This window comes from Rhinatrema bivittatum, chromosome 5 (assembly GCF_901001135.1).
Source record: "Rhinatrema bivittatum chromosome 5, aRhiBiv1.1, whole genome shotgun sequence".
In the NCBI taxonomy this organism is placed as follows: Eukaryota; Metazoa; Chordata; class Amphibia; order Gymnophiona; family Rhinatrematidae; genus Rhinatrema; species Rhinatrema bivittatum.
Genome location: NC_042619.1, coordinates 375,867,770 through 375,893,756, shown reverse-complemented (window position 1 = coordinate 375,893,756; position 25,987 = coordinate 375,867,770). Strand labels below are relative to the sequence as shown.

The 25,987-nt window shown below is 43.0% G+C and overlaps 1 protein-coding gene across 9 annotated transcripts in view; it reads right to left on the bottom strand.

Annotated features, from left to right (window-relative positions):
• MAP4K4 (mitogen-activated protein kinase kinase kinase kinase 4) overlaps nucleotides 1-25,987 on the bottom strand; it is a 491,439-nt gene that overhangs the window by 203,259 nt on the left and 262,193 nt on the right. For all 9 annotated transcript variants that reach the window (XM_029604813.1, XM_029604806.1, XM_029604807.1 and 6 more), the window contains exons 6-8: nucleotides 7,963-8,053; nucleotides 3,761-3,891; nucleotides 1,367-1,421 (exon numbers count right to left, since the gene is read on the bottom strand). In XM_029604813.1, coding sequence (XP_029460673.1) covers nucleotides 1,367-1,421; nucleotides 3,761-3,891; nucleotides 7,963-8,053 — 277 coding nt within the window. The remainder of the gene's footprint in view (nucleotides 1-1,366; nucleotides 1,422-3,760; nucleotides 3,892-7,962; nucleotides 8,054-25,987) is intronic.

Genomic DNA, 25,987 nt, shown 5'->3' with positions numbered 1-25,987 from the left:
CACTCGATATTTTTATACCATTTAATAATGCTTTGGCGTTTTGCTTTAAAAATTTTACAAGATTTCTCTTTTAGTTTGATGAACATTTAAAAAGGAGGGACAGGACAGCACAGCAAGATGGGTCAATCTCCCCCATTCCAAATTTTTGCTCCTGCAACCATTGCTGTAAAAACGCCAGACAATTCCCATTTTACCCGTTCTGACAGTTAAAATGTTCATTCAGGTGGAGAAACTTGTAATGGAGAAGAGGGAGGGCTGGGGGGGGGGGGGGGGGGGGGAGAGAGCCTGAAGCTTAAGTGATGCACCTGGGAAGTGTTCGCCTCAGCGTTTACCTCATCCTTGTATCAGATAACATTTGTCAAAACCAGATTACGTACCATGAAATCACTAAGGAGTCCACCAAAAAAAATGTTTTAAATCAGCTGCGAGCAGCTGGCTCACAAGGACTACCCGCTATAGGATAAGATAGGCGCTGGTTCCTCTTCAGAAATCATAACCAATCAGAACAGATCCAAAAAAAAAAATCGGTACGCTAGGAGGCAGGCTGCTCTGGGAACTTCCACTGTACTGAATCTGCTCATTTCGAACTGGCCGAAGTACTCCCCCCTGCCCCCAACTGGGGCAAACCACGCAGGTGCATGTTATGCTTCTCCCCGATCACAGACTTTTTCATTTAACTGTTTCCATACTTAAAGTTTCCCCCTGTATGTCACAGCTGCACGGCGTGGGATCTCGCGTGCGTCGTGCTGCATGCATCTTATAGCACTATGTTATCAAGAGCATTAATAGCAGTAGTAGCTCTCAATGTTTGGGCAAGAGGACTGTGAAAGGAAGCTGTAGGCCCCTATGTTTGCAAAAACCCATAAACCAGCTTTTATTTACAGTACAAGAAAGATGAACTGCACTGGACATTTTAGATTGCAGTAAGCCACTAAGAACAGGACTAAAAATAGTGGAAAAACAAACCTTGAAAATCTGAAATGAAACATTTTATCAAAAGTCTACATATTTTCTTGCCTCCTCATTTACTGAATAAACAGTAGTGCAGTATAAGAGGGATCAGCTGTTCCAAATGTGGAGAAAATGTCACCTTATATCAAGAGAACAGTACAAGTATTCTACATCTGGTGAATTTTAAGTTTCATGCACACTAGACTGATAACAGCTGCTCATTTCAGGCATAATGCAAGCAGCTGTTCATAGGCTTTGCCATACAGATGTGCCAAAGCCCACCCCCTTCCCCCAACACAAAAATGCACCCAGTCATTATGACAATGGAAAAACAAGACAGGTCTTAGTATACTAATAAGCTCCTGGTCTTCCATTTTAAATCAGTATAATGGAAAGAGCAAACAAAATCACTTACGGGGAGCACCTTCTGCCATTTCAATAGCTGTGATGCCACACGACCAAAGGTCACTCTGAAAAGCAGACCAGGCGTTAGCAAAATACATTAGCTGTGGACACACACAATACTAGCAATTGAAAACTGCTCTGTGGTTTGCATGGACTCCAATTACCATTCATTAAAAGAAAAAGTTTCCGTATGACACATTTTTTAATCTAATTACAAATAAAATTGAATTAGAAAGCAAAAAAAATAGTTAAAAAAAAATCCAGATTTCAATCAGTAATGAATATATCAATTTCCATATTTCACTTGTATAAATTATAATGCAACAATTCATCGGAACAAATCTTTTGAGAAAAAAAGAAGTGGCATATAGGCCAAAAACTTTTTTTTTTTTTTTTTTAAACCAAAACCTTTTTTGCCTCTCCACAGGTATCAGCAAATAAATAGTGGGTTGGATTAATTCTGATGTACTTATTACAGTTCCTACAAGCTACTGCAATAAGACTATTAGTTGAATAAAATGTATTCTCATTCATCTTAAAATTTACTAAATTGCCCTGCTCACAAACCACTGGTTAAGACAAATACCTAGACAAAAGGCAGAGACTTTGCTGACAAGCTCCACCTGGAGTGAAGCATCTCAGATGGAGCGAAGCCCCTAGCTTACTGCCTTCCGTCACAGAGCAGACATTTTCTGCATAGGAAGTCTGCACACTGGACAACGTTATCTCAACCAGGATGTGTCTGCTATTTTAACAGGGCACAAATTTTTCCCAAGAGTCTCTGCAATAAAAAAAAAAGATTCATACATAATGATCCTAATGTGTATGTAATTGATCTTATTTGCATACAAATGGGTCATCCTGAAAATCTGACTTGGTGTGGTAATCCCGGAGGACTGGATAACCAAAGACCTGATTGAGCTGGGAACTGCAGACTATGTTACACAGCTCCTTGCCCTGCATGCACTCATTCAGGGAGAGGAAACGTTCAAATCTTCCCACCCTTTTTACAAATCCTGGTTTCCAATATATAAATTTTAATGTAATTCTTGAACAATTGTCTAAAAAAAATATATTTCCACCTGCTAAATTGTTTGTAGTACTTTCTAAACCTCTTTTCATTAACTGTAAAAAAAAAAAAAAAAAATATGCCCATGTAAAATGAGTCAGTGAAGTAAGATTTAGAGATCCATGGGCTGGTTTCCACCTAGCACAGGGGCAGATAGAAGATTGGAAATTAGTTTGCGAAAATCTTTAAGAGACTGCTTTGTTTTTGTTTCGTTAACACCACAATGAATATCAGGCTAGCTTAACATCAAAACGTATGCATTATCATTCCACTGTCTGCTTGCCCATTTAAATTTTTTAATACACTGGCTAAGATAAGGACCACCATGTTAAAAAGGCACAAATACTAAAATAAGTAAACTCTTAAAAGGCATTTCCTTCTGTTTGAAAAATGGCATTTCATTCCTATAAACATCCTGTCACTATTAATTTAGGGGATAGGTGAAGGGAGCCATTTTAGGACATTTCTGCACACAGCTAATCCCAATTCAATAAATGCTACAATCCAACTGGAAGACTAGATGCAACACTCTTGAAATCCCCTCTATGGAGGAGAGTGCAATTTCAGTTTCTCCGATATTCGTCTGTTCATGCTCCCTTACAATTATCTCCCTCCTCCTCACTCTTTCCCACTCCCTCACATTAGGACCGTTATGAACAATCCCTAGTATGATGTTCTTGTTCACGATCAATCACTCTCTCCTGCATAGGCCACATTTAAGTGACTTCCCGACACTATGGACAGGATGAAGCTCTTCCCAGCTTTTAACACTGCTTTTTTGACTAGCTATTGGGTTTGAATTTAGCTTCATCACTCATCTTCCTCAATTGCGATGACAAAATTTGGAAAAAAATATCCATAACACTGTAGGACTGCCAATCAAGTCTGTCTGACTTTGGTAGTAAAGATACTCGGTCATTAAGAATGAGGAGACCAATAACCGATTTCACAGAGTCCACCATTTCAAATCCATGAAGTTTTTCCATCACTGCTGACCTGAACTGACTTCAAAAGCAGTGACTTCAGTAAAAAGCTCGGCATTCTTGTGCTGGTCCACGGAGCAATCCGGTCGATCCCAGCACATTTGATTAGAATGGTTCATCTGTCACCCACATCACTTTAAAAAAAATCATTCTTGTGACACAAACAAATGCTCAAATTTGGCTCAGGCAGCATTTCCATATCCGATCGTTTTCAAATTATTTCTGTACAAGAACTTCCAGTCAAACATGTACAAGTAACAATGCAAGTGAATAAAAAATTAAATTATGCAGAGAAACGTAGGATCATTGCTATACCAACAGTGAACAGGAAAACATGTGAAGGCGTTCTTACTCTGTAATCATAGGTAGCATCTGGATTCTCATCGCAGGCAATAACTTCCGGTGCCATCCAGTATGGCGTTCCAATAAAAGTGTTTCTTCTCCCAACCGTCCTGTCCAACTGAGCACTTACACCAAAATCCACTAAAACGAGAAAATGATTGAACACATTAAATCACCAGCCAGTCAGGAGAAAGCGTCCATCATTAAGCTCATACTCAGAGAGGCTAACAAGAGCTGCCAATTAGGAAGTCACTTCCCTACTTAACATTTTCGCCTGACGATCAGTAGACAGCAGCCTAGATTTTAAGAATAGCCAGCTTGGAACCAGAGAACATCCAGCTGTAACTTTGCTTCTACCACTAAAAACTGTGAACCTAAGCAACTCACCCCCTGATGTCTTGTGCATCCAATCACAGTGCAAATTATTAAGAAGAAGTTTTTGTATCTATATGTACCCAAATTAGAACAGTAAATCAGAAAACAAACTGAATACCACAGTTCATACAAAAGATTGTGCATTCCTAGTTTGCATCACAAGGCAGCATATTTATACGCACTGGGAAGAGGACTGCTCTTGAAAAAAAAAGATCTACTGACTTAGGGGCAGATTTTAAGAGCCCTGCTCGCCGGTGCGCCTATTTTACATAGGCGCACCGGCGCGCGCAGAGCCCCGGGACTCACATAAGTCCCGGGGTTCTCCGAGGGGGGCGTGTCGGGGGCGTGTCGGGGCGGTCCCGGTCGTCGCGGCGTTTTCGGGGCGTGTCGGCAGCGTTTTGGGGGCGGGTCCGGGGGCGTGGCTACGGCCTGGGGCGGTCCGGGGGCGTGGCCGCGCCCTCCGTACCCGCCCCCAGGTCGCGGCCCGGCTCGCAAGAGGCCCGCTGGCGCGCGGGGATTTACGTAAATCCCCCGACAAAGGTAAGGTGGGGGCTTAGACAGGGCCGGGTGGGTGGGTTAGGTAGGGGAAGGGAGGGGAGGGCAAAAGGAAGTTCCCTCCGAGGCCGCTCCGATTTCGGAGCGGCCTCAGAGGGAACGGGGGTAGGCTGCGCGGCTCGGTGCGCGCCGGCTATACAAAATCGATAGCCTTGCGCGCGCCGATCCAGGTTTTTAGCAGATACGCGCGGCTCCGCGCGTATCTGCTAAAATCCAGCGTACTTTTGTTTGCGCCTGGAGCGCAAACAAAAGTAGGCCTATTCGCGGAGTATGAAAATCCGCCCCTTGGGGAACTCTAATCAAAGCCAAGGTCACTAAGCCTATTTAATGACCCCTATCAACTTCAGTCTAATGATGGCAACAGACCTCAGCCTGGAGCCATGTACCAGGGCTCCTTCCAGAACCCTGTAATCATGGGTCCTAAATCCAGTCACAAGGTGTCACCCTTGCATGACTATTATGACTCCTCCTCCACAGGAGCTGGAAACGCTGCTTCCTCAACATCCCCAGTCCCAGCTCATTCAGGGGGGGTGAAAGACCTGAGCCAAGAACTGGAACAGCACCGCCAGACACCAGGCCAGCCCTCATCTCCAATGTTTTTAGCCTAAGTTTTTGATTTATATTCTGCCTTTCCTGACTAGTCGGCACTTAAAAGCAGATTACATTTAGGTACTGTAGCTCCTTCCTTTTCCCCAAAGGGCTTACAATCTAAGGGGGTATATATTTAGTAAGCTGCGATAAGCATGTATGTGAAAAACACTATCGTGTAATGTGTGTATCGCGGTGATGATATGCAATATTTCCTTAAAAATCACCTTGTATTGAAATGAGCTGCTTTGCCTGGATAAAGTTTCATACAAATGAAATAGAGGCTTGCCTTAACGCAAGTCGTATTATTTCCCCAAAAGGTTAGCTACAACTCAGAAGTCGTAGCTAACTTTTCTTTGTAGCACTGTGACTTTAAAAGCACGTCCTGGTGCTCCGGTGCTGAAATTTAAAGGGTCACCAGCCCTCCAAAATATCCCTCCCACCCCCACCTGTCAAAGCAGGCCAGCAGGGAAAAAAAAAAAAAGAATAAAAAAAAGTTGTGGCGATGCCCCAATCCCCACCCTTGTCAAAAGTTAACACCCCTGATCCATTCCCCCCCCCCCCCCCCATAGAAGGGATCCTTGCACACTAGCTCACTCTTCCAGACATCCCCACCCATACCTTAGAAATAGGTCCCGGGTAATCTACTAGGGCCTGGAGCACCCCCCTAAGCTCTGGGCCAGTCGCCACCATTTTCCATAAACAGAGCTGACTGGCTCTTGCCTCATCATGTGATGGGGTCTCAAAAGCCAGCGGGTGCCATTTTGAAAGATGGCGGCAACCTAGGAGGTGCTCTCGGTCCCACTAGACTATTTTAAGGCAGCGCTTCTCAGCCAGTCTCGGGGCACACCTAAGCAGGTTTTCAGATATTCACAATGAAGATGCACGAGATAGATTTGAAAGCACTGCTTCCACTGAATGAAGGTCTCTCGTATGCACACTCATTGTGGATATCCTGAAAATCTGACTGGGTAAGTGTGCCTCGAGGCCTGGGTTCAGGAGCCCTTTTCTTAGGAATGGTGGGGTGAGGTTCAGCGGGCTAGAGGTGGGGGAGTCAGGAGGGAATTGGATCGGGGGAAATAAGAGAATTGTTGCATGGCTTTTATTTTTCCCCTGCTGGGCTGTCTTGTTGGGTGGGGTTAGTCAAGGGTCTACCTAGTCACCCCGTGGATTTTACAAGGCAGAAGCTTATTATGGGCCACTGGTGGCCCTTTAAGAGGACAGTGGCCATGTGCGAAGGGGGCCACCATCGTGTGTTTCCCCCCCCCGTTTCCCTGGGATATGTTTTTCTTACAGAGTTTTTTTGCAAGAACAAAATATTGTAGGGAAGCCACTACGAAATTTTTAATGGAAGGGGAAAAATATTGCAGGAACATCCCCCTCACGGTCCCCTCCCACAATAAGTCATCACGGCATAGTAAGTGATCCCTTACATGTGTAACAGAGGCAATAATGGAGAGTGAAGTGATTTGCCCAGGGTCTAAAAGGAGTGCCAGTGGGATTTGAACCCTGGCTTCCTTGGGTCGCAACCAACTGTGTTAACCACTAAACTAATCCTTAAGATTGTGCCCCTTTTCATGATCCCTTGTTTTAAGATTTTTTTTTCTTCAGTGAATTTTTGTTTAAGAATTATTTAATTGAACATCATGAAGAGTAAGCATAGAAGACTTCAAAGCTTCAAAATGGTAAATATATGCCATGCTGTATAGTAAGTGGAAAGAAACAGGCTGAAGTTAGCAACATAAAACACTGGTTTCAACAAATTGAAAAGCTAATTTCATTACTGAAAGAAGATGCTAGTCAATTTGAAAAACTATGAATGCACATTCAGGTTCAGGCCGCGCCAACATAATAGGCACTTCATGTCTGTGTGACACACATCACTTAGCGAAGCATCTGCTTCCCAGAAATGCCAGGGAAATGTTACTAGCATACACAGGTTGGTAATAAGAGTCTTTGTGAAGAGTTTATATAATGTACACAGGACGGGCAGGCCAGACAGCTCGCCACCAACACCATGCTGGAGATCTGGATTTGATCCTTAAACCCATCTTAAGACTCCAGGAGCCAACTGGAGCTGGAAATACTGCAGAGGTGGTATTCATAACCCCCTCACTGGGGAAGGTGTCTCAGCCAGTTCACAAGGGCATCACATGTGACCTGACTCATGATGCATGCATACAAGGGTCCAGCAGGAGCTGTGACTCTTGGAAGGTGAGTGCCGCCAATGTGATAGCTGGACTAGATATGAGAGAGGGGACAGAGGGCTAAAAATGAGATGGGGGGAAAAACATGGGCAGTTGCAAAAGAATGTACATGCTGCCATGAGCCTAGCACAGTTCCTATCACAAATCAGGTGAAAACTCAACCGGAGGAGACCACACCACACCGCCACCCACAGCAGTGCTCCTTGCTTCACTTTCAAAGCACGTTCCGGAGGCCAAGTTAGTGGCATCAGCTTCAAGTCATTCCCAACATGAGGTTATTACAAAAATAATGATTTGCTCACTTACTCTAGGACTGAATATATTTTTCAAGAACTCTTAGAATGGAAAAATATGACTTTTACAAAAGATAAAAGAAAAATGACATTGCAATTCTAGAGTCAAAGACTGACTTGATGGTACAGAATAAAACTGAAAGCTTTTTTTAAAAGTGTTGAAAAAATAGGTGTATATAAAGTCTGTCACATACCAAGCTTCACTTCTGCGTTTTCTGTTAACAATACATTCTGCCCTTTGATATCTCTGTGGATTACATGATGGGCATGCAGATGCGCCAATCCCTGCATAAAAAAATGACATTAGGGGTCAAAAACCCATTGGGTTTACAGGTGCATATGCACAGTCACTCAAAGAGATAAGTTAAACAGAAGTCAAAACCTGCTTTCCCCAATGACTCTTCCATTCAGTTGTGCTAAAACAGTAGAATGAATATCTACAGGGAATTCTATCTTAAGTTTGGTAATCAAAGCAACAGGTTGCACCACTGTGTACAGGGAGGGCAATTTTCAAAACAGCCTGCATTAGAAAGTCAGCAAAACATATACATAGTTTACACCAATTTTCAAAAAGACTTGCACACAAAAAATTATCCCACCAAAACTACCCGGTACAAGTTACACCTGTTACTTGGTGCGCACAAAGTTTAAAAAGCATACTGCCAATTTTATAAAAAGTATGCAGCTAAATCTCAAACCCTCCCCAACTCCACCCCTAGGAACACCTCCACCTCAGTCCAGGTAAACCTATGCATGCCGAACACATCCGTTTACCCTCATATCGAGGGGCCAGTTTTATAAAAGGTCACTTCTGTGCATAAAACACTGTATTACAAAACACTACATCCTGATACTACTAGATCTATCCGCAGCATTTGACAGTAAACCATGACATACTATTGAGAAGACTGGAAGAAATTGGACTACAAAACAAAACAATTAAATGGTTCATTTCCTACCTTAACAATAGATCCTATCAGGTACAGATAAAAAACTCAATATCAGACAAAATCACACTAAAGACAGGAGTCCCCCAGGGCTCAGCACTTTCAGCAACTCTAACATTTACATGCTCCCCCTCTGCCACCTACTGGCTGGTCTGGGTGTCATACACTACATTTATGCTGACGACATTCAATTGATTCTACCAATTGAAGAATCAATTGAAAAAACACGAAACTTTGCAATGCTATACCTAGACATAATTAAACAACTATTAAACCAAATGGAACTTGTAATCAACATTGAAAAAATGGAATTTATACATCTAGAGCGAAAAAACATCGAAAGAATTCAAAATCCCATTAGACTTAAAAATGACAAATCAGTAGACTTAACTGATAAAGCTAGAAACCTAGGAGTAATTATAGACACGGAACTGAGCCTTAAGCAACACATATCAATAAAAACAAGAGAAGGCTACGCCAAACTTATGATCCTTAGAAGACTAAAACCATTATTAAATCAGGAACAGTTTTGTACAGTACTACAAGCTTTAATATTTGCCAGCACGGACTACTGCAACACACTCTTCCTAGGACTGCCATACACCACTATCAGGCCACTGCAAATACTACAGAACTCGGCTGCCAGAATACTTACTGGTAAAGGCAGAAGAGATCATATCACCCAAACACTTGCAGATTTGCACTGGCTCCCAATAGAACAGATAATTCAATATAAAGCACTATGCACAGTTCATAAGCTAATAAACGACGAAAACTCAGACTGGCTAAACACCGCATTACGACTACACGTCCCCCAAAGAAATCTCAGATCGGCCAATAAAGCTCTACTAACCATACCCTCAGTCAAAACAGCAAAGTTGACCCAAGTTAGAGAGAGCACTATCTTTGGCAGGACCATTACTATGGAACACATTACCACTAGAATTAAAACTAATGAAAGAAATAAAACTCTTCAAAAAAGGCTTAAAAACTTGGCTCTTCAAAAAAGCATTTCACAGAGAGGTAACAGAATAACAAATGCACAAAACAGGAAATCGCCAAGATAAAGCAGTATTTCCTACTTTTGTTATTTTCTCACAATCTAAGTATTAAATTATAAAGACAGTTAATAGTAAAAGGTAACCACACCCTCTCACATTTAAGTATATTATCGAACTATGTAACCGTATAATAATGGCACCCTTGGATAAATTAGAAACAACATATTTGTGCCTAACTGTAAACCGTTGTGATGGTGCTCTACTATACGACGGTATAGAAAAGTTTTTAAATAAAATAAACAAACATGCAGAAAAGTTCCTTTTGAAATTACCCCCACAATGAGCAAAGACCAAAAATAGTCAAATCATATTCCACAAATACTTTCTTAGGAGCACTCTATGATACATTTACTTCCATAATCTTAAAAGTATCACTCTCAAATAAACCCATGTCAAATGTAGAGAAAACACTTATAGGTTGCAATCTCATATACATTTATTGGTGCATTCTGGAGAAAACTAAACAAAGTAGAATTGCTTACCCGTTACAGCTGTTGTCAGTTGTCACATGGGGTGGCCTCAGATGGAGCCCAGCACGCAAGTCTGACTTCAAATGTTTATAGAAACATTTGAGCATGCCCTACTGGGCATGTGCAGCATGCTATACCCTCCATGCATCCATGTGTGATCCTTTCAGTCCAAAACTTACCTCAGATTTGAATAAAACGAACTCCAATGGGAGGGGCAGAATTTGGGAGGACAGACATCCTCTTGTTTTCTGAGACGACCTGTTACAGGTAAGCAACTCTGCTTTCTCCAAGGACAAGCTCGATAGCAGTCCTCACACATGGGAAATCTCTAGCTACAAACTTCCTTAAATGAAAAATAGGATGGGGGGGGGGGGGGGGAATCAGTGTCAATATATAAAATCTGTTTTTGAGGGGAACAAGTCATTTTTGTATTTTGAGGTTTTGTTGGTACAGGGGTAGCCTGGAACCAAAATAACGGGCTCTGGAGAAGGGGTAGAGTTGGGTTCTATTCCTTGAAAAGACGGACTAGCCAAGACTATTGTCAATTCGGAAGTCCCTGTCTTAAGAAACAGTGTGAAGTGAATGTGTGGAGAGAACTGTATGTTGCAGCCTTGCAGATCTCCATGGAGACCAATCCTAGCTCTGACACGACCCAACAGATTAAGGCCTGCCTGGGCATAATGGACAGAAATGCAGTCTGCTGGCAAAATCAAAAGGGTGCGCTTGGTAATGGAAAGTCAAGATTTGCTAGTGTCAAGAGAAACAAAAAGCTGGGTGGACCTTAAGGCTTCAATCCACTGCAAATAGAAGGCCAAGACTCCCTTGCAGTCTTGTTCACCTTCATGAAGATGTGGCCTGGGAAAGAGTGCTGGAAAGACAATCGACTGGTTAAATTAGAATTTCAGCACTACTTTAGGCAAGAATTTAGGGTGTGTGTGTGCAGAACTATCCTACTGGTGTAAGATGGATAAGTTACTAGGGCCTGGAGCTCTGTAAGTGCAAGCTGAAGTGACTGCCACAAAAAAAAAAAAAAATTATGACCTTCCAGGTCACGTACTTCAGCTCACAGGTACGCAGTGGCTCAAAGGGAGCTTTCAAATGCTGGGTCAGTACCACGCTGAGGTCCCAAGACACAGTGGGAAGCCTGATGGGAGGCTTCAAATGAAGCAGACAGCACATGAAATAGAAAACTAAAGGCTGTAGAGATGGCTTTTATTTTCTACATGGTGGTGGTAAGCACCAATTGCATTAAGGTGAAGACGAGTTGATCTGACTTGGAAAGATGATTAAGGTATTCATCAGTTTTTTTTTTTCTATAGCAAGAGGATCTAGGGCCTTTTCCTTATGCCAAAAAGCAAACCTCCACTTATTTATTTAGAATTTTTATATACCAACATTCTCGATACAAATATCGAATCAAATCTGTTTCCATTATAACAAAACAGTCACGGTTGAGGCGTTACATTAAACAAGATGTTTGAACAATAGAACATAAATATTAAATAGTGATAAATGAATCATTGAACAGCATTAATAGACGTAACAAAATAAATAAGATAAAATAAAATAAATAAAATCAAATAAAATAAAGTAAAATAATACATGGGACAGCGAACAATGTTAATGGGCGTAACATGAACTAATGCATCTACTAGGGTATCTTTCGTAACATATGGACTGTCCTAATCAGGCGTAAGCGAGTCCTAAGAGAAGTGAGAGTGATCATGGGTCCCATGGTGGACTGTTATGTCCTTTGACCGGTGTCCGAGTGTTCTTGAGATTCCGGGAAGGCTTGTCAGAAGAGCCAAGTTTTTAGTTGTTTCTTAAAAGTTTGATGGCATGTTTCTTGGCGAAGCTCTGGAGGCAGTGAGTTCCAGAGGGTGGGCCCGGCTGTAGAGATTGCTCGTTTTCTTAATGAGGTTTTGACCGGAGGAGCATATAGCGATCCTTTGTAAGCGTATCTGATAGGTCTTTGTGATGTGTGTGGGCGGAGTTGCGAGCTTAAATTGAGGTGAGCAATGCCGATAATGTCCTTGTGGATCATCATTAACATTTTGAAGGCGATCCTGGATTTTATAGGGAGCCAGTGAAGACCACGTAGAATTGGTGTTATGTGGGCTCTTTTATTTGAATTAGTGAGTATCCTCGCCGCTGCATTCTGGACCATCTGTAGGGGTTTGATAGTTATGGCAGGAAGGCCTAGGAGAAGAGAGTTGCAGTAGTCTAAATTTGTAAGAATGATAGACTGAACTACTAAACGGAAGTCGCTGAAATGTAGGAGGGGTTTCAGATTTTTGAGCACTTGAAGTTTGAAAAAACATTCTTTAGTAGTGTTGAGGATGAAGGATTTTAAGTTGAATAGATTGTCGAGTCGCACCCCTAAGTCTCTGACTGAGGGGGAATGGTTAATGGAAGATTTTGCAAATTGGGATGCGCTTTGGGAGTTGAGAGTGTGGTTTTCGTCAGGTGAGATGAGGATTTCAGTTTTATTTGAGTTGAGGATAAGATTCAAACTGGAAAGCAGAGTATTGTTAGGCTGTAAGCAATTGTTCCAGTGTACCCAGGTTTTTTGCAGGGATTCAGTAATAGGAAGAAGTATTTGAACATCGTCAGCGAAAATGTAATACTTTAGTTTGAGGCTGGAGAGTAGGTGGCAGAGTGGTAGCAAATAAATGTTAAATAGTGTGGGGGAGAGGGATGATCCTTGCGGGACTCCTCGATTTGATTCAAACCATAGGATTTTTTCATGGAATTATTCACAGAAACCGAAGAATATGAAAGAGCTATCCTCAAGGAGATTCAGGGCTTGCAGAGCTACCCTCTCACTATCCAGGCTGTGAGGTCCAGGGATGGTGTGAATTGGGGAATTCCTCAGCCTGACTAGATTCTTAATGGACATCTCCTACAGGAATGAAAGCCAAATCTGTCTCTGCCAATAGAGAGATATGGGGGATCATAGCTCCCCAGTCTCCTCTGAATTTCGTTAAAGTCTTTGCCATTAGAGGAATTGGAGGATAAGAGTACAGTAGACCCAATTTGAGGCAAAGGCATTTGTCCCCCCCATCTGTAGCAGAAAAAGCAGGACCTTTTTATTTACAGGGGATTCAAAAAGATCTACCACAGGTGTGCCTAACTTATGAAATATCTGGTTTGACGACTGCCACCACCCCCCTCCCTAAAATCCAATGACCGTTCGTGAGGTTCCAAGACCCAAGTCAGTCTTCTCTGTCAGGAAATCTTCCTCACCTACCAGATACAAGGGTCAGAGGACCACTTCCTGAGAAATGGCACAGCCCCACACTGACAGACGCCTGATGCAGGAGGTACAATGCTGTTCTTCCCTACTTGATGCAGAACAGTGCTACTTGATTGTCAATCTGAAGGAGGATTACTTTGCTGGCTAAGCAATCCCTGAAAGCAATTAAGAACATACCATTCTGCCCTTATCTCTAGGAAAGGTATCTGATGAAGCTTTTCCTCAGCAGAGGCCCTGGTTGCAGAGTCCCTCCATGTGCATGCCTGATTCCAGGTGGGATGATACTGTGGTTAGGACAATTTGTACTGGGGAAATCTGGAATGGTATCCCCCTGACCAGACTGGAATGTATTGGCCACCGGGACAGAGTACTTTTAGGCTGGGTGATGCAGACGCTGTCCTGAAGATCCTGCAATCTGAGTGTTCATTGGGCTCTTCTCATGAAAAAAAACATGCAAAGGAAGTAAAGCTGTGATGGAACACTGTCCAAACAAAATGTCCCATGCTGACGCCTGCTAACTTGTTCTTATCTTCTTCACTGTGGATATCAATGTGGTAATCCTCTCTTGCAGGAGGAAGGCTCTCACTGGTGTCCTTCTCTAGCAGCGCTCCTATAAATTCCAAGTGAGATGACAGGATTGTAGCAAACCCTAGCAATGCCAACACTCAGATAGTTATGCTCTGATTCCGTTGCACCGCCTTTGGATGTGCTATTGACCAGCCAATTGTCCAGATAGGAAAACATATGCACCCCCAAAAGATATTTTGTGAAAACATATGGTGCCAACACCAGGCTGAAGGGCATTATCCTACTGTGAAACTGAATACTTTTTGAGACCTGGAAATCTGTGGGTGTATCTGTAAGCAATGCTCCCCTCCTGCCAAAGGCCTTCAATAGGCCATATTTTTTGCTTTTCAGGTCCTCCGTGCTTTATGGCTTGGAGGTCCTGCTGGTGGCCATGTTGCCTGCACTGCCAGTTTAAAAGCCTGCTTCACACACAGATTACTATGTTTCAGGTTGGAGTCCTTCCATGTCCCTTGTCATGGCCTCTGTTACTCCATTCAAGTCTTGTATTCCATTTGCATTCTAGTCTGGTATTGGCCCAAGTATGTGGCCGTCTTGTGTCTTGTCTGGTATTCTGGTCTTGTCTAGTCTTGTATTAGCCTTGTTCTGGCCTTTTGGTTCCATTTGTTTATTTATTTAAAAGTATTTATATACCGTTTTTCAAAGCATGGTTATTTGTCAAAACGGTTTACAAAGGTAAAAATGAAAATAAATTAAAATAAAATAGGATTAAAAATTAAAAATAGGTATATACCTAGTAGGTAATGGTATTAACAAAAATCTAGTAATAATGGAGCTGGGCCGTAGTTCATTTTATAATCATGGGAAGGAAAAGGGGCGGGGAGGGAATTTGCAATGAAAGGAAAAATAAATATAAAAATAGGCCTGTGGGAGCAAGGGGGGGAGGGGATGCTAGGTAGTTGAGTGATGTTGATTAGAGGTTGAATGCTATTTGAAATAGATATGTTTTTAATGATTTTTTAAACTGTTGAGAGTTGGATAGTAGGCGAAGTGGATTGGGTATAGAATTCCAGAGAGAGGGTCCTGCTACCGAGAAGGCCCTTTTTCTGGTGATATCTAGTCTAGCCTGTCGTGGTGAAGGAATATCTAATAGATTTTGAGTTAAAGATCTTAAATGTCGAGCTGGTTTGTAAATGCGACGTAGTGAGCAGAGCCATGTGGAAGATGAATTATGTATTAAGCCATGGATGATAGTGAGAACTTTGTATTTTATAGGTAACCAATGAAGAGATTTAAGAATGGGTGTAATATCTTTTCGGACGGGAGTACCTGATAAAATACGAGCTGCACTATTTTGAACAATTTGTAGGGGATAAATTACAGAATCGGGAAGTCCTAGATAAAGAGCATTACAATAGTCTAAGCCAGAGAAGATTAAAGATTGGAGAATGGTTCAAAAATCCTGGTAAAAGAGAAGAGGACGAAGACATTTTAAGAGCTGTAGTTTATAAAAGGATTTTTTTTATTAAGGAAGAGATGTGTTGTTTCATTAATAGATCTGTATTTATGATAACTCCTAAGTTTGTAGCGTATTGTGTTATAGGGACAGATGTCCCGTTTATAGACCAATGTGAAGGTGGACCTATAGAAGTTTCTGAGATGGATGATAAATGGACAATTTCGGTCTTGGATGGATTCAATTTCAGTCGGTTATGAGAGAGCCAGGAATTAATAGTAGATAAGTAAAGAGAGACCATAGATAGAGTATTAGACCAGGATGTTTTATATGGAACTAGGAACTGTATGTCATCTGCATAAATTTTAAATTGTAGATTGAGAGAAGTGACAAAGAGGTAGAAGATATATATTAAATAATATAGGAGATAGTGATGATACTGTATAAGGATTAGAGGAGTGATAATTAATGTTAACTTGCTGAGGGCGATCTGTAAGAAAGGATGTAAACAAGTTTAGAACTGTGCCTATAATACCAATGGATTTGAGACCTGAGATGAGTATGTGAGGATCTACCGTGTCAAATGCTGCTGAAATATCTAAGAAAACAATAATGTAGTCAGTGTAAGAATCAAAAGCACGGAATAGTGTGTCAAAAGAGGCTAAGAAGAGAGTTTCAGTTGAATGACCTTTTCTAAATCCATGTTGATTAATGTGAAGAATGTTATTATCTGATGGAAATTCTGTAAGCTGACGTAGAACTGCAGATTCAATTAATTTGGCTAAAGAGGTAAGTGTAGCAATAGGTCTATAATTATTGAGGTCAGTTGTTTCTCTTGTTTGTTCTTATACCCTGTCAAGGGACTAATTTGTGATCCTCTTGTTTTGGTTCATGTTTCCTGTTCGTGTCTGCCTGCCCTATCTGTTGTGGTGCATGCCTTGCCCCTATGTTTATTTATTTATTTATGTTTGTTTTGTGGGCACCCTTGTTTTTTTTCCCTGCATTCCAGTCCCGCTCTTGTGGGTGACCCCGCTCAACCAGTCCAGGCAAAAGATTCTGGTCCCAGGCTACTTCCTGCTCTGCTCTAGATAGCTTTATCAGTGTCCAGCCACTCAAGCCACCAACGGGTCCTGCCGCGAAACTGTAGGAATAAGGCCCAGTATAACCTAATATAGAGGGTATGCTGACAATATGGAGTGTCTCCTGCAAAAGCATTTGGGATACCTGACATCTTTCTCAGCACAGAGAAAGAACAAGAAAGACTTTTCTGCACAAGAAAAGGAGGACAATAAAATACATTCTCTTTCTGGCTGAAGGATGACCTGCAGTTTGAGAAAAAAACCTGGATGAGCTGGACCAATTGCATCGATTGTCTTGAAGCTAATTGATTTGCATTAATGGATTAAGAAATGCAAGTGGATCCCTTTATAAGAAGAGAAATCAAAATTAACCTTTTTAAACTACATTATACTCACAGATCATGTAAAAATCAAAATTGTTTATTCTGCAGTTTAATTTTTTTTAATTACATTTTTAGAGTATGGAGGAAGAGATTTTAGAGCTGAGTTTGACTGTAAATGACCTGGGGGAAAAAAAAAACATCCAATCATTGTTCTGAAAAACCTCTGACCTCCAATTTCTTTATTTTTTCAAAATCCTTATTGTGAACTTAATATTTCTGGTGAATCTCTTTGTGAACTTTAATTTAAAATATTTTGTGGCATAAAGATAAGTCCTGTTGATACCATTAAAATCTGAGTTCATATTGTAAAAGTTCTCAAATTTCACAGACTGATGGCCTTTCAAACATGAATGACATGTTTTCATCAGAAAACGTCTTATATAGGAGCTTCTAAAATTGCTCCAGAAATTGTTTTGCTAAAATGAAAATGCTAATGCACCAAGCTTAAATGACGGAAAAAAAACCCACACTTTTTTTTGTTTTTAATAGAAACATTTATGTGAGGGTATCTTAAATTACTGGGTTATTCAGGTTTGAATAGTCATCAGTCTATGAAATGAGAAGTTTTGAATATGAATTCGACATATAAATGGGACACAGTATATTTGAAACAGATCTTTATGCCACAAAACATTTTAAATGAAAGTTCACGGAGATATTCACCAGAAATATTTTTAAGTTCACATTAAGAATTTTGAAAAAATATAGAAAATGGAGGTCAGTGGTGTTTTAGACTGATGATTGGATAATGAGCTTTTTCAGGTCCTTGACAGTCAAGCTCAGAGGTCTTTTCCTCCATTCACCAAAAATTTAATAAAAATTAAAGAATTTGTTTTAAAATCATAGAACAAAAATTGATGATTTTCACACAATCTTCTGGGTATACCAGTTTAAGCAGCTTAATTTTGATTTGTTTTGAAAGCTTCGAATGGAGAAATTACTTACCTGATAATTTTGTTTTCTTTAGTGTAGACAGATACTCAGGACCAATGGGTATAGTGTACTCTTGATAGCAGTTGGAGATGGATCAGATTTCAATCTGACGTCAGCCCTAGTACATATACCCGTGCAGGAAGTGCAGCTCTTCAGTATTCTCCTCGAAAAGCATTGTGGATATATGTATGACTGAATAATTTGAACAACTTGATTAACTAATAACTTGGTTAACTTGATTAATTTGAACTAGTTGATTGGCTATAGCTGGAGACCGCCAGTGCCCTTAACCGAGAAACGTCGACTCCCGGTAGGAAGGGTGTCCTAGATGAAGGAAAGCATAGCTTACCCTTGAATCCCTCGCTCCCGGGGGAGTCCCCCGAGAATTCCATGAGTAACAGCAGCCGTGGATGAGATGCTAAGTCCATCTATCTACACTAAGGAAAACGAAATTATCAGGTAAGTAATTTCTCCATTCGCTAGAGCAGCGGTTCTCAACCTATGGGTCGCGACCCCGGCGGGGGTCGAACGCCCAAAACGCAGGGGTCGCGCGCTCCCGGTCTCTCCCGCTGCCGTTGCCGCCGGGCTGTCAGCACATTCAAGCCCAGCGGGAACGGCAGCGGCGCTAGAAGAAGCCCTGCACCCGCGGCTGGGCCTTTTCTTCTTCCTGCGCCTGCCCCTCCCGTGACCCGGAACAGGAAGTGAATCGTGGTGCGCGGGAAGGAGAGAGAGCCGCGCCGCGCGAAAAAGTAGCAGCGGCGGCTGCAGCATCGGCCCCCGAGCAGTTGAAGCAGCCGGTAATGGAGAAAGGAGAGAGCAGCACGAGCCTCCCGCGGCCGATGGGATTCTTCTTTCTTGGCCAGTGGAGGCTGCTGCAGCTCCCATTTGTGCTCGGGGGAGAAGAGGAAGTGAGTGAGAGAAAGAGAGAGAAGCAGCCAGCCAGCCTGTGTGTGATTGACTGGTCAGAGAGCTGATGTGTGTGTGTATGTGAGAGACAATGAAAGTGATTGCTCAGGGAGATGACTGATGTGTATGTGAGAGTGTGAGACATCAGTCAGGGAGGTGACTGATGTGTGTGTGTGAGAGAGAGAAAAAGCATGGAAGGGAGAAGTCTGGGTATGTGAGAAAGCATGGGCGTAAGAAGCCTGGTGTTGTGGGGGTGAAAGAAAGCATGGGAGTGAGAAACCAGGGTGAGTGTGCATGCATGAGAGAGAGAGACTGCTTGGTAAGGTGATGGTGTGTGTGAGAGAAAAAGACTGGTGTGTGTGTGTGAATGAGAGAAAATGTGATTCAGGGAATGAGAAGCCTGTGCACGTGGAGAGTGAGCATGGAAATGAGAGAGACTGGTGTGTGTGTAACAGAGAGAAAGTGATTATGGGAATGAGAAGCCTGTGCATGTGGAGAGAACAAGCATGGGAGTGAGAGACTGGTGAGTGAGTGAGTGTGTGTGTGTGTGTGAGAGAGAGAGAGAGACAGAGAAAGTGATTATGAGAGTGAGAAGCCCATATATGTAAGTAGAACACGGGAGTGGGAAGCCTGTGTGTGTGTGTGTGTATGGCATGAGAGAAACTGTTCAGGAAGGTGACTGGTGTGTGTGTGTGTGTGAGAAAGTGATTATGAGAGTGAGAAGCCCGTATATGTAAGTAGAACACGGGAGTGGGAAGCGTGTGTGTGTGTGTGTGTGTGTGTGTGTATGGCATGAGAGAAACTGTTCAGGAAGGTGACTGGTGTGTGTGTGCCAAAGACTGTTTGGGAGATGATTGGTGTGTGAGAGACAGAAACTGGTCATGGGGGCATGACTGGTATGGTGTGTGTGTGTGAGAGACATGGGCACTAAGGAAGAGGACCATAAGTATAGAGCTTAGCTTCTACTGCTGCTTCTGGTGAGTGCCACGGCCTGCAGGGAAGGGGAGTAGGAGAGCTGCTGGAGGGGGTAAGTAAAGGTGGCTTTTTAAGTTTATTTTTCTTGACTGCCATTTTAATTGTGTGATGTCTGCTTTTTTGAAATATTTTATTGGTGTTTGGAGAATGTTTAATAGTTTTTATGCGTTTTTAATTGTTGGATGTTCATAGCTGTTTTGAAACATTTATTCTGCTTATTAGTATAGTTTTACAATTATTTCTGTGTGGGGATCTATAGCTGCTTGCTAGTTCTGTTTTCCTAATAAGAGGTGTATTGGTTTTTAGGACCTGATTTAATATTTGTAGTGTTGCCTTTTCATAGATAGGGTTGCTCCTGTTTGAGTGTATTCCATAATACAGGTGTAACTGTGTGCGGATTAGTTTATGTGCATTACTACAGATCCTGGGAGTATGTTAGGTCGGTTCTGTGTCTGTTACAGAGATGAGATATTTTGCTAGCATGTAAGCGTTTGTATCGGTCTTATTTGTTGTGTTTTCTCAGAGGACATGCATTGGTGGTAAACTGCTGTCTTTTCATAAGTAGGGCTATTGAGCCTGGAAATAGGAGTTTGAGTTGCTGTTACTGAGATGTCACTAGAACCAGAATATCTTTTTTGTAGGGTGAGTTGTATGGGGAATGTCATAATTCTGCTTTACATCCATTATTGTGGGTCAGGGGGGTTCCCGTGGATACAAACTGTATTTTTACATCTAGCCCTGTGACGATCATGGGTCAGTGTGCCATGCATGTGAGAACCTATGGTGAGTTGAGTTACATTCACATTATAAATGTCATAATTAAATGATAAGTGTGCACTAAAATCCAACCCCATCCATAACCCCGCCCCCATATGACCAAAGCCCCGCCCTCACCCCACCCTCACGGGGCGAGGGCGGGACGAGGGGTCACCGCAACATGAGGAACTGTATTGCGGGGTCACGGCATTAGAAAGGTTGAGAACCACTGTCCTAGAGTGTAGCAGATGGACTCAGGACCAATGGGATGTATAAAAGCTACTCCCGAACCGGGTAGGAGGCTGCCCGTGATCCACTTAGTACTGCCCTTGCAAATGCTGTGTCCTCCAGAGCCTGAACATCCAGGCGGTAAAACCTGGAGAAGGTGTGGATGGAGGACCATGTCGCCGCCCTGCAGATCTCGGCAGGTGACATCTTGGTTTCCTCCCAGGACACTGCCTGGGCTCTAGTAGAATGGGCCTTGACTTGTAAAGGCAGTGGCTTGCCTGCTTCCATGTAGGCTGCCTTGATGTCTTCTTTGATCCAGAGGGCTATGGTTGCTCGCAAGGCTGCTTCCCCCTGCTTCTTCCTACTGTGAAGGACAAATAGATGATCCGTTTTTCGTAAGGATTCAGACTTTTCCAGGTATCGGACTAGGAGTCTGCCAACGTTGAGCTGGTGTAGACTTCGAGCCTCTTCAGAATTCTTATGCTCATCTGGCGATGGTAGCGAGATGGTTTGGTTGAGGTGGAAGTGACACCACTTTGGGGAGGAATGACTGAACTGTGCGTAACTGGATGGTTCCTGGGGTGAATCTGAGGAACAGCTCTCAGCAGGACAGTGCTTGTAGCTCGGATATACGACTGGCTGAGCAGATTGCCAGCAGGAAGACTGTCTTCAATGTTAATAGTCGGAGAGACAGGCCGCGGAGAGGTCTGAAGGAGGTTCCTGCTAGGAAATCTAGGACCAGGTTAAGGTTCCAAAGAGGCACCGGCCACTTTAAGGGTGGTCGGATGTGCTGGACTCCTTTCAGGAAGTGGGAGACAGACAATGCAGCCGCTCTGGTTCTTTGTTCCGTAGCATGACAAGACAGCCACCTGTACCTTGATGGAGTTGAGGGACAATCCCTTCTGTAGCCCGTTCTGTAGGAATTCCAAAATTGCAGGAATTTTGACTAACGTGGTATGATGTCGTGGTCCTCGCAACAAGATTCAAAAACTCTCCAAATCCTTATGTATGTTAGGGATGTGGAGAACTTGCGTGCTTGGAGTAGGGTGTCAATTACTGCCGAGTATCCCCTCCTCCTTAGGCGAGCCCTCTCAATGGCCAGACTGTAAGAGAATCGAGCTGGATCCTTGTGGAGGATCGGTCCCCTGTTGGAGCAGGTCTCTGTGTGAAGGTAGCGGCAGGGGGCTCCCAGCCAGCAGTCTTCGCATGTCTGCGTACCACGGTCTTCTTGGCCAGTCCGGGGCCACTAGAAGTACTGGCCCCCTGTGGTGTTCTATCTTGTGTATGATCGCACCCAATAGGGGCCATGGCGGGAAGGCATATAACAGAATCTCCTATGGCCAGGTCTGTACCAGGGCATCGATTCCCTGGGACTGGGGTTCCTGCCTGCGGCTGAAGAAACTGGGTACCTGGGCGCTGGACCGGTTTGCCAGGAGGTCCATGGTTGGTGTTGCCCAGCGGTTTATCATCAATTGGAATGCTGTGGTTGACAGTTTCCATTCTCCTGGGTCTAGACTTTCTCTGCTGAGGTAGTCTGCTGCGACATTGTCTTTGCCGGCAATGTGGACGGCTAAGATCTCTTGAAGATTCACTTCCGCCCATGACATTAGGGGTTCTATTTCCAGAGACACCTGTTAGCTTCTGGTTCCTCCCTGAAGGTTGATGTAGGCCACTGTTGTGGCATTGTCCAACATTACTCTGACCGCTTTGCCTCGGAGTCTGTGACCGAACCTTAGGCAGGCTAGCTTTTTTGTTTTGTTTTTTTTATTTTGCATTTTCAATATTACAAAACTTCAATAGTTTTCAATTATTATATACAGACAAACATAATTATACAACCAATAAAGAATTTAAGTAAAATGAACATTTATCTGTATATTGTTCCAAGAAATTCCAAAAGAGCCAATATAATGGAGCATCTACAAAGAAATAAACATATTAAAGGGTAAAGGGAAAATTAATTTTAATAATCCCTTTAACCAACTAACAGGGACAGCAGTTGAATTCTTTCAATAGCTCTTACTCTACCCTCTGTGTTTAATGGGGGATGAGATTCCAGGAATGCCTGGAGCTGAGTAACCTCGTAGAAGACATACTTATGTTCTAAATAGTTTACTTCACATCTACATGGATATTTTAATAAAAAACTAGCTCCCCTAGCCACTACTTCTGTTTTCAACCTCAAAAACTGCTTTCTCCTAAATTGAGTATTTCTGGCTAAATCTGGATATATATCCAAATTTGTTGTCCATGAAATTTTTGAAGCCTATTTCTCAAAAATAATCTTAAAACAGTATCTCTCTCTGCTGGAAAAAGAAATGAAGCTATAAGAGTTGCCCTAGTTGGAATATCTGTATTTATTGAAGTCTCTAATACCTCTGTCAAATTTACATTGCTCTTAAGTTGTAGATCAGCCTGTTGGTTGATTATCCCTGATTTTATTGGTAAGTAATATATTTTTGAAAAGGCAGGTAATGACTCCTTTGGCATCTTTAACATATAATGCAAATACTCTTTAAACATATCTCTCGCAAGAATTAAATTCTGAACAGGAAAATTCAAAACCCTCAAGTTAACATATTTCAAAGAGTTCTCTATAAATTCAAGTTTCTTTCTTTTTATTTCCTATTTCAGATTTTACTAAATTCTCCTGAACAGCTTCTACTTTTTCCAAACGTTTCTCACATTTTTCTAGGTTACTTTTCCCCATTAATACAGAATTTTCCAAGTGTAATATTTTCTGTTGAAATCCCAGAACATTTTGAGACATTTTTATAATTGCTACCTCTAGAGACTTCTAATTGCTGACCATAATAAATCCATGTTAATTTCTACAGGATTTTGTGGTAATATCTCCAGTTCTGGTCCTGGTATCCCTTCTCCCCCCACAGTCTGTTTCCCACTCAAATTATTTTCTGTAGATGTATTAAACATATCAGCATTTCCCCTATCCATTTTAGGGGCCTCTGCATGATTAGTCTGATTTTTACTTGGTGGAGAAGGTGGTTTTGGAGCTCCGGGGCTCAAGGAGATTTCTTCAGCCAGAGGAGGTCCTCCTCGCTCCAGGGTGACCCCCTCAGCGGCTATGTCCTCCGGTGTTATTTCAGCTGCGGTTGCAAAGAAGGAAGATATTTGTGGTTGTGAAGACATTGGCGAGGGAGATGATGTAATCACCTCCCTCAGCCGTTCCTTCCTTTTAGTATGAGGCATCGAATTTCAAGTAATGTTTAGAAGTCCGACACAAGTCCTTCTTAGCGCCAGTCCCTGATAACACTTAGACAGCTCTCCTGGGTGGAGGCTAACGAGGAGACAATTTAATCATAAAGTCTTAAACTGATACGGTAAAGGAGAAGAAAAATTTTAAAACTCACATGCAGATGGAATTTATTCAGAGTATTTTCTTATCCTTAAATACTCCACGAGTATTAGTCAAAGACGCACGCCCCTTAGGCACGCGCAGCTTGGGCAGTGCGCCGCAGGAGGGTCCGGTTTTAAAACGCTACCGGTCCCTCCCAAATGACGTCACCAACCGGAAGTATTGACTCCGAATCGTCGGGGCAAAGCACCTCCTCACCCCCGATACAGCAAGGCAGCAAGGTGAGTATCTAGTTCGTATTGGTTACAGGCAAAGGTCTTTCTGTCTCCTCCTCACCTCGAATTTGCACTTCTGGAGGGTCGGGTTTTAAAACGCTACCGGTCCCTCCCAAATGACGTCACCAACCGGAAGTATTGACTCCGAATCGTCGGGGCAAAGCACCTCCTCACCCCCGATACAGCAAGGCAGCAAGGTGAGTATCCAGTTCGTATTGGTTACAGGCAAAGGTCTTTCTGTCTCCTCCTCACCTCAGGCAGGCTAGTTTGACTGCCCGGGCTTCTAGGCAATTGATGTTCCATCCAGACTCTTCTTTGTTCCATTGTCCTTGGGCGGTTAGCTCCTGGCAGTGTGCTCCCCATCCTCATAGGCTGGCATCCGTGGTGAGCAGGATCCAGGATGGGGAGGATAGTCTCGTTCCCTGGCTCAGGTGGGCTTCTTGTAACCACCATCGTAGTTGGGCCCGAATTCTGTCCGGGAGCTGAAGCCATACGGTGGAGTTCTGGGACACTGGATTCCATCGTGATAATAGTGAGCGTTGGAGGGGTCTCATGTGAGCTTGTGCCCATGGAACTACTTCCAGTGTGGATGACATGAGGCCAAGAACTTGTAGGTAATCCCATGCTGTGGGGCGAAGTTCGCTCATCAGGGTTAGTAACTGGGCCATCAGTTTTGATCTCCTTGTCGGTGTCAGGATGACTTTGTCTTGTTTGGTGTTGAACCGGACTCCCAAGTATTCTAGAGATTGGGAAGGCTGTAGGCAGCTTTTGGTTGTGTTGACCACCCACCCGAGGCTCTCCAGTAGAGTTTTGACCTTTGGTTGCCTGGTGGCTTTCCTCTAGGAATTTCACTCTGATCAGCCAATCATCTAGATAAGGGTGCATGTGGATTCCTTCCTTCCTCAGTGTTGCTGCCACCACCACTATGATCTTGGTGAACATCCAGTGACTAACCCGAAAGGTAGTGCCCGGAACTGGTAGTGACGGTCCAGGATCGAGAAGCGTAGAAAACTCTGATGTTCTTGATGGATCGGAATGTATAGTTAGGCTTCCAACAGATCCAGGGAGGTAAGGAACTCTCCCTGTTGTATCGCCCTTATTACTGAGTGTAGGGTTTCCATGTGGAAATGAGGAATCTTCAGGTGACGGTTGACCGCCTTGAGGTCCAGGAAAGGTCTGAATGTTCCTTCCTTCTTGGAACGATAAAATAGATGGAATAATGGCCAGTATTTATTTGTTGTGGAGGCACCAGTGTTATAGCCTCTAAGGCTAGTAATCTGGTCAGTATAGCTTCCACTGCCATTCTCTTGGAAGGGTCGTGACAGGGAGATTCCACAAACTTGTCCGGAGGGGAGATGGTGGAAGTCCAGGTAACATCCCTCTCGAATGATGGATAGGACCCACTTGTCTGAAGTTCTCTCGACCCATCTTTGGTAGAATAGGGCCAATCTGCCCCCTATGGCTTCTTCCCTTGGATGGGTCGGCTGATTTTCATTGTGGGGTGCGGTTGGGGCCGAGCTGGCTCCCATTTTATTGTGCTTGTTCCAAAAGGACTGGCTCCAGCCTGTGGTGCGGGCCACTCGATATAAGCTTCTATATGGGTTGAAGCGCTGTGATCCTCTGCCCCTCAAGGTCCAGGGGAAGGATCGCTGG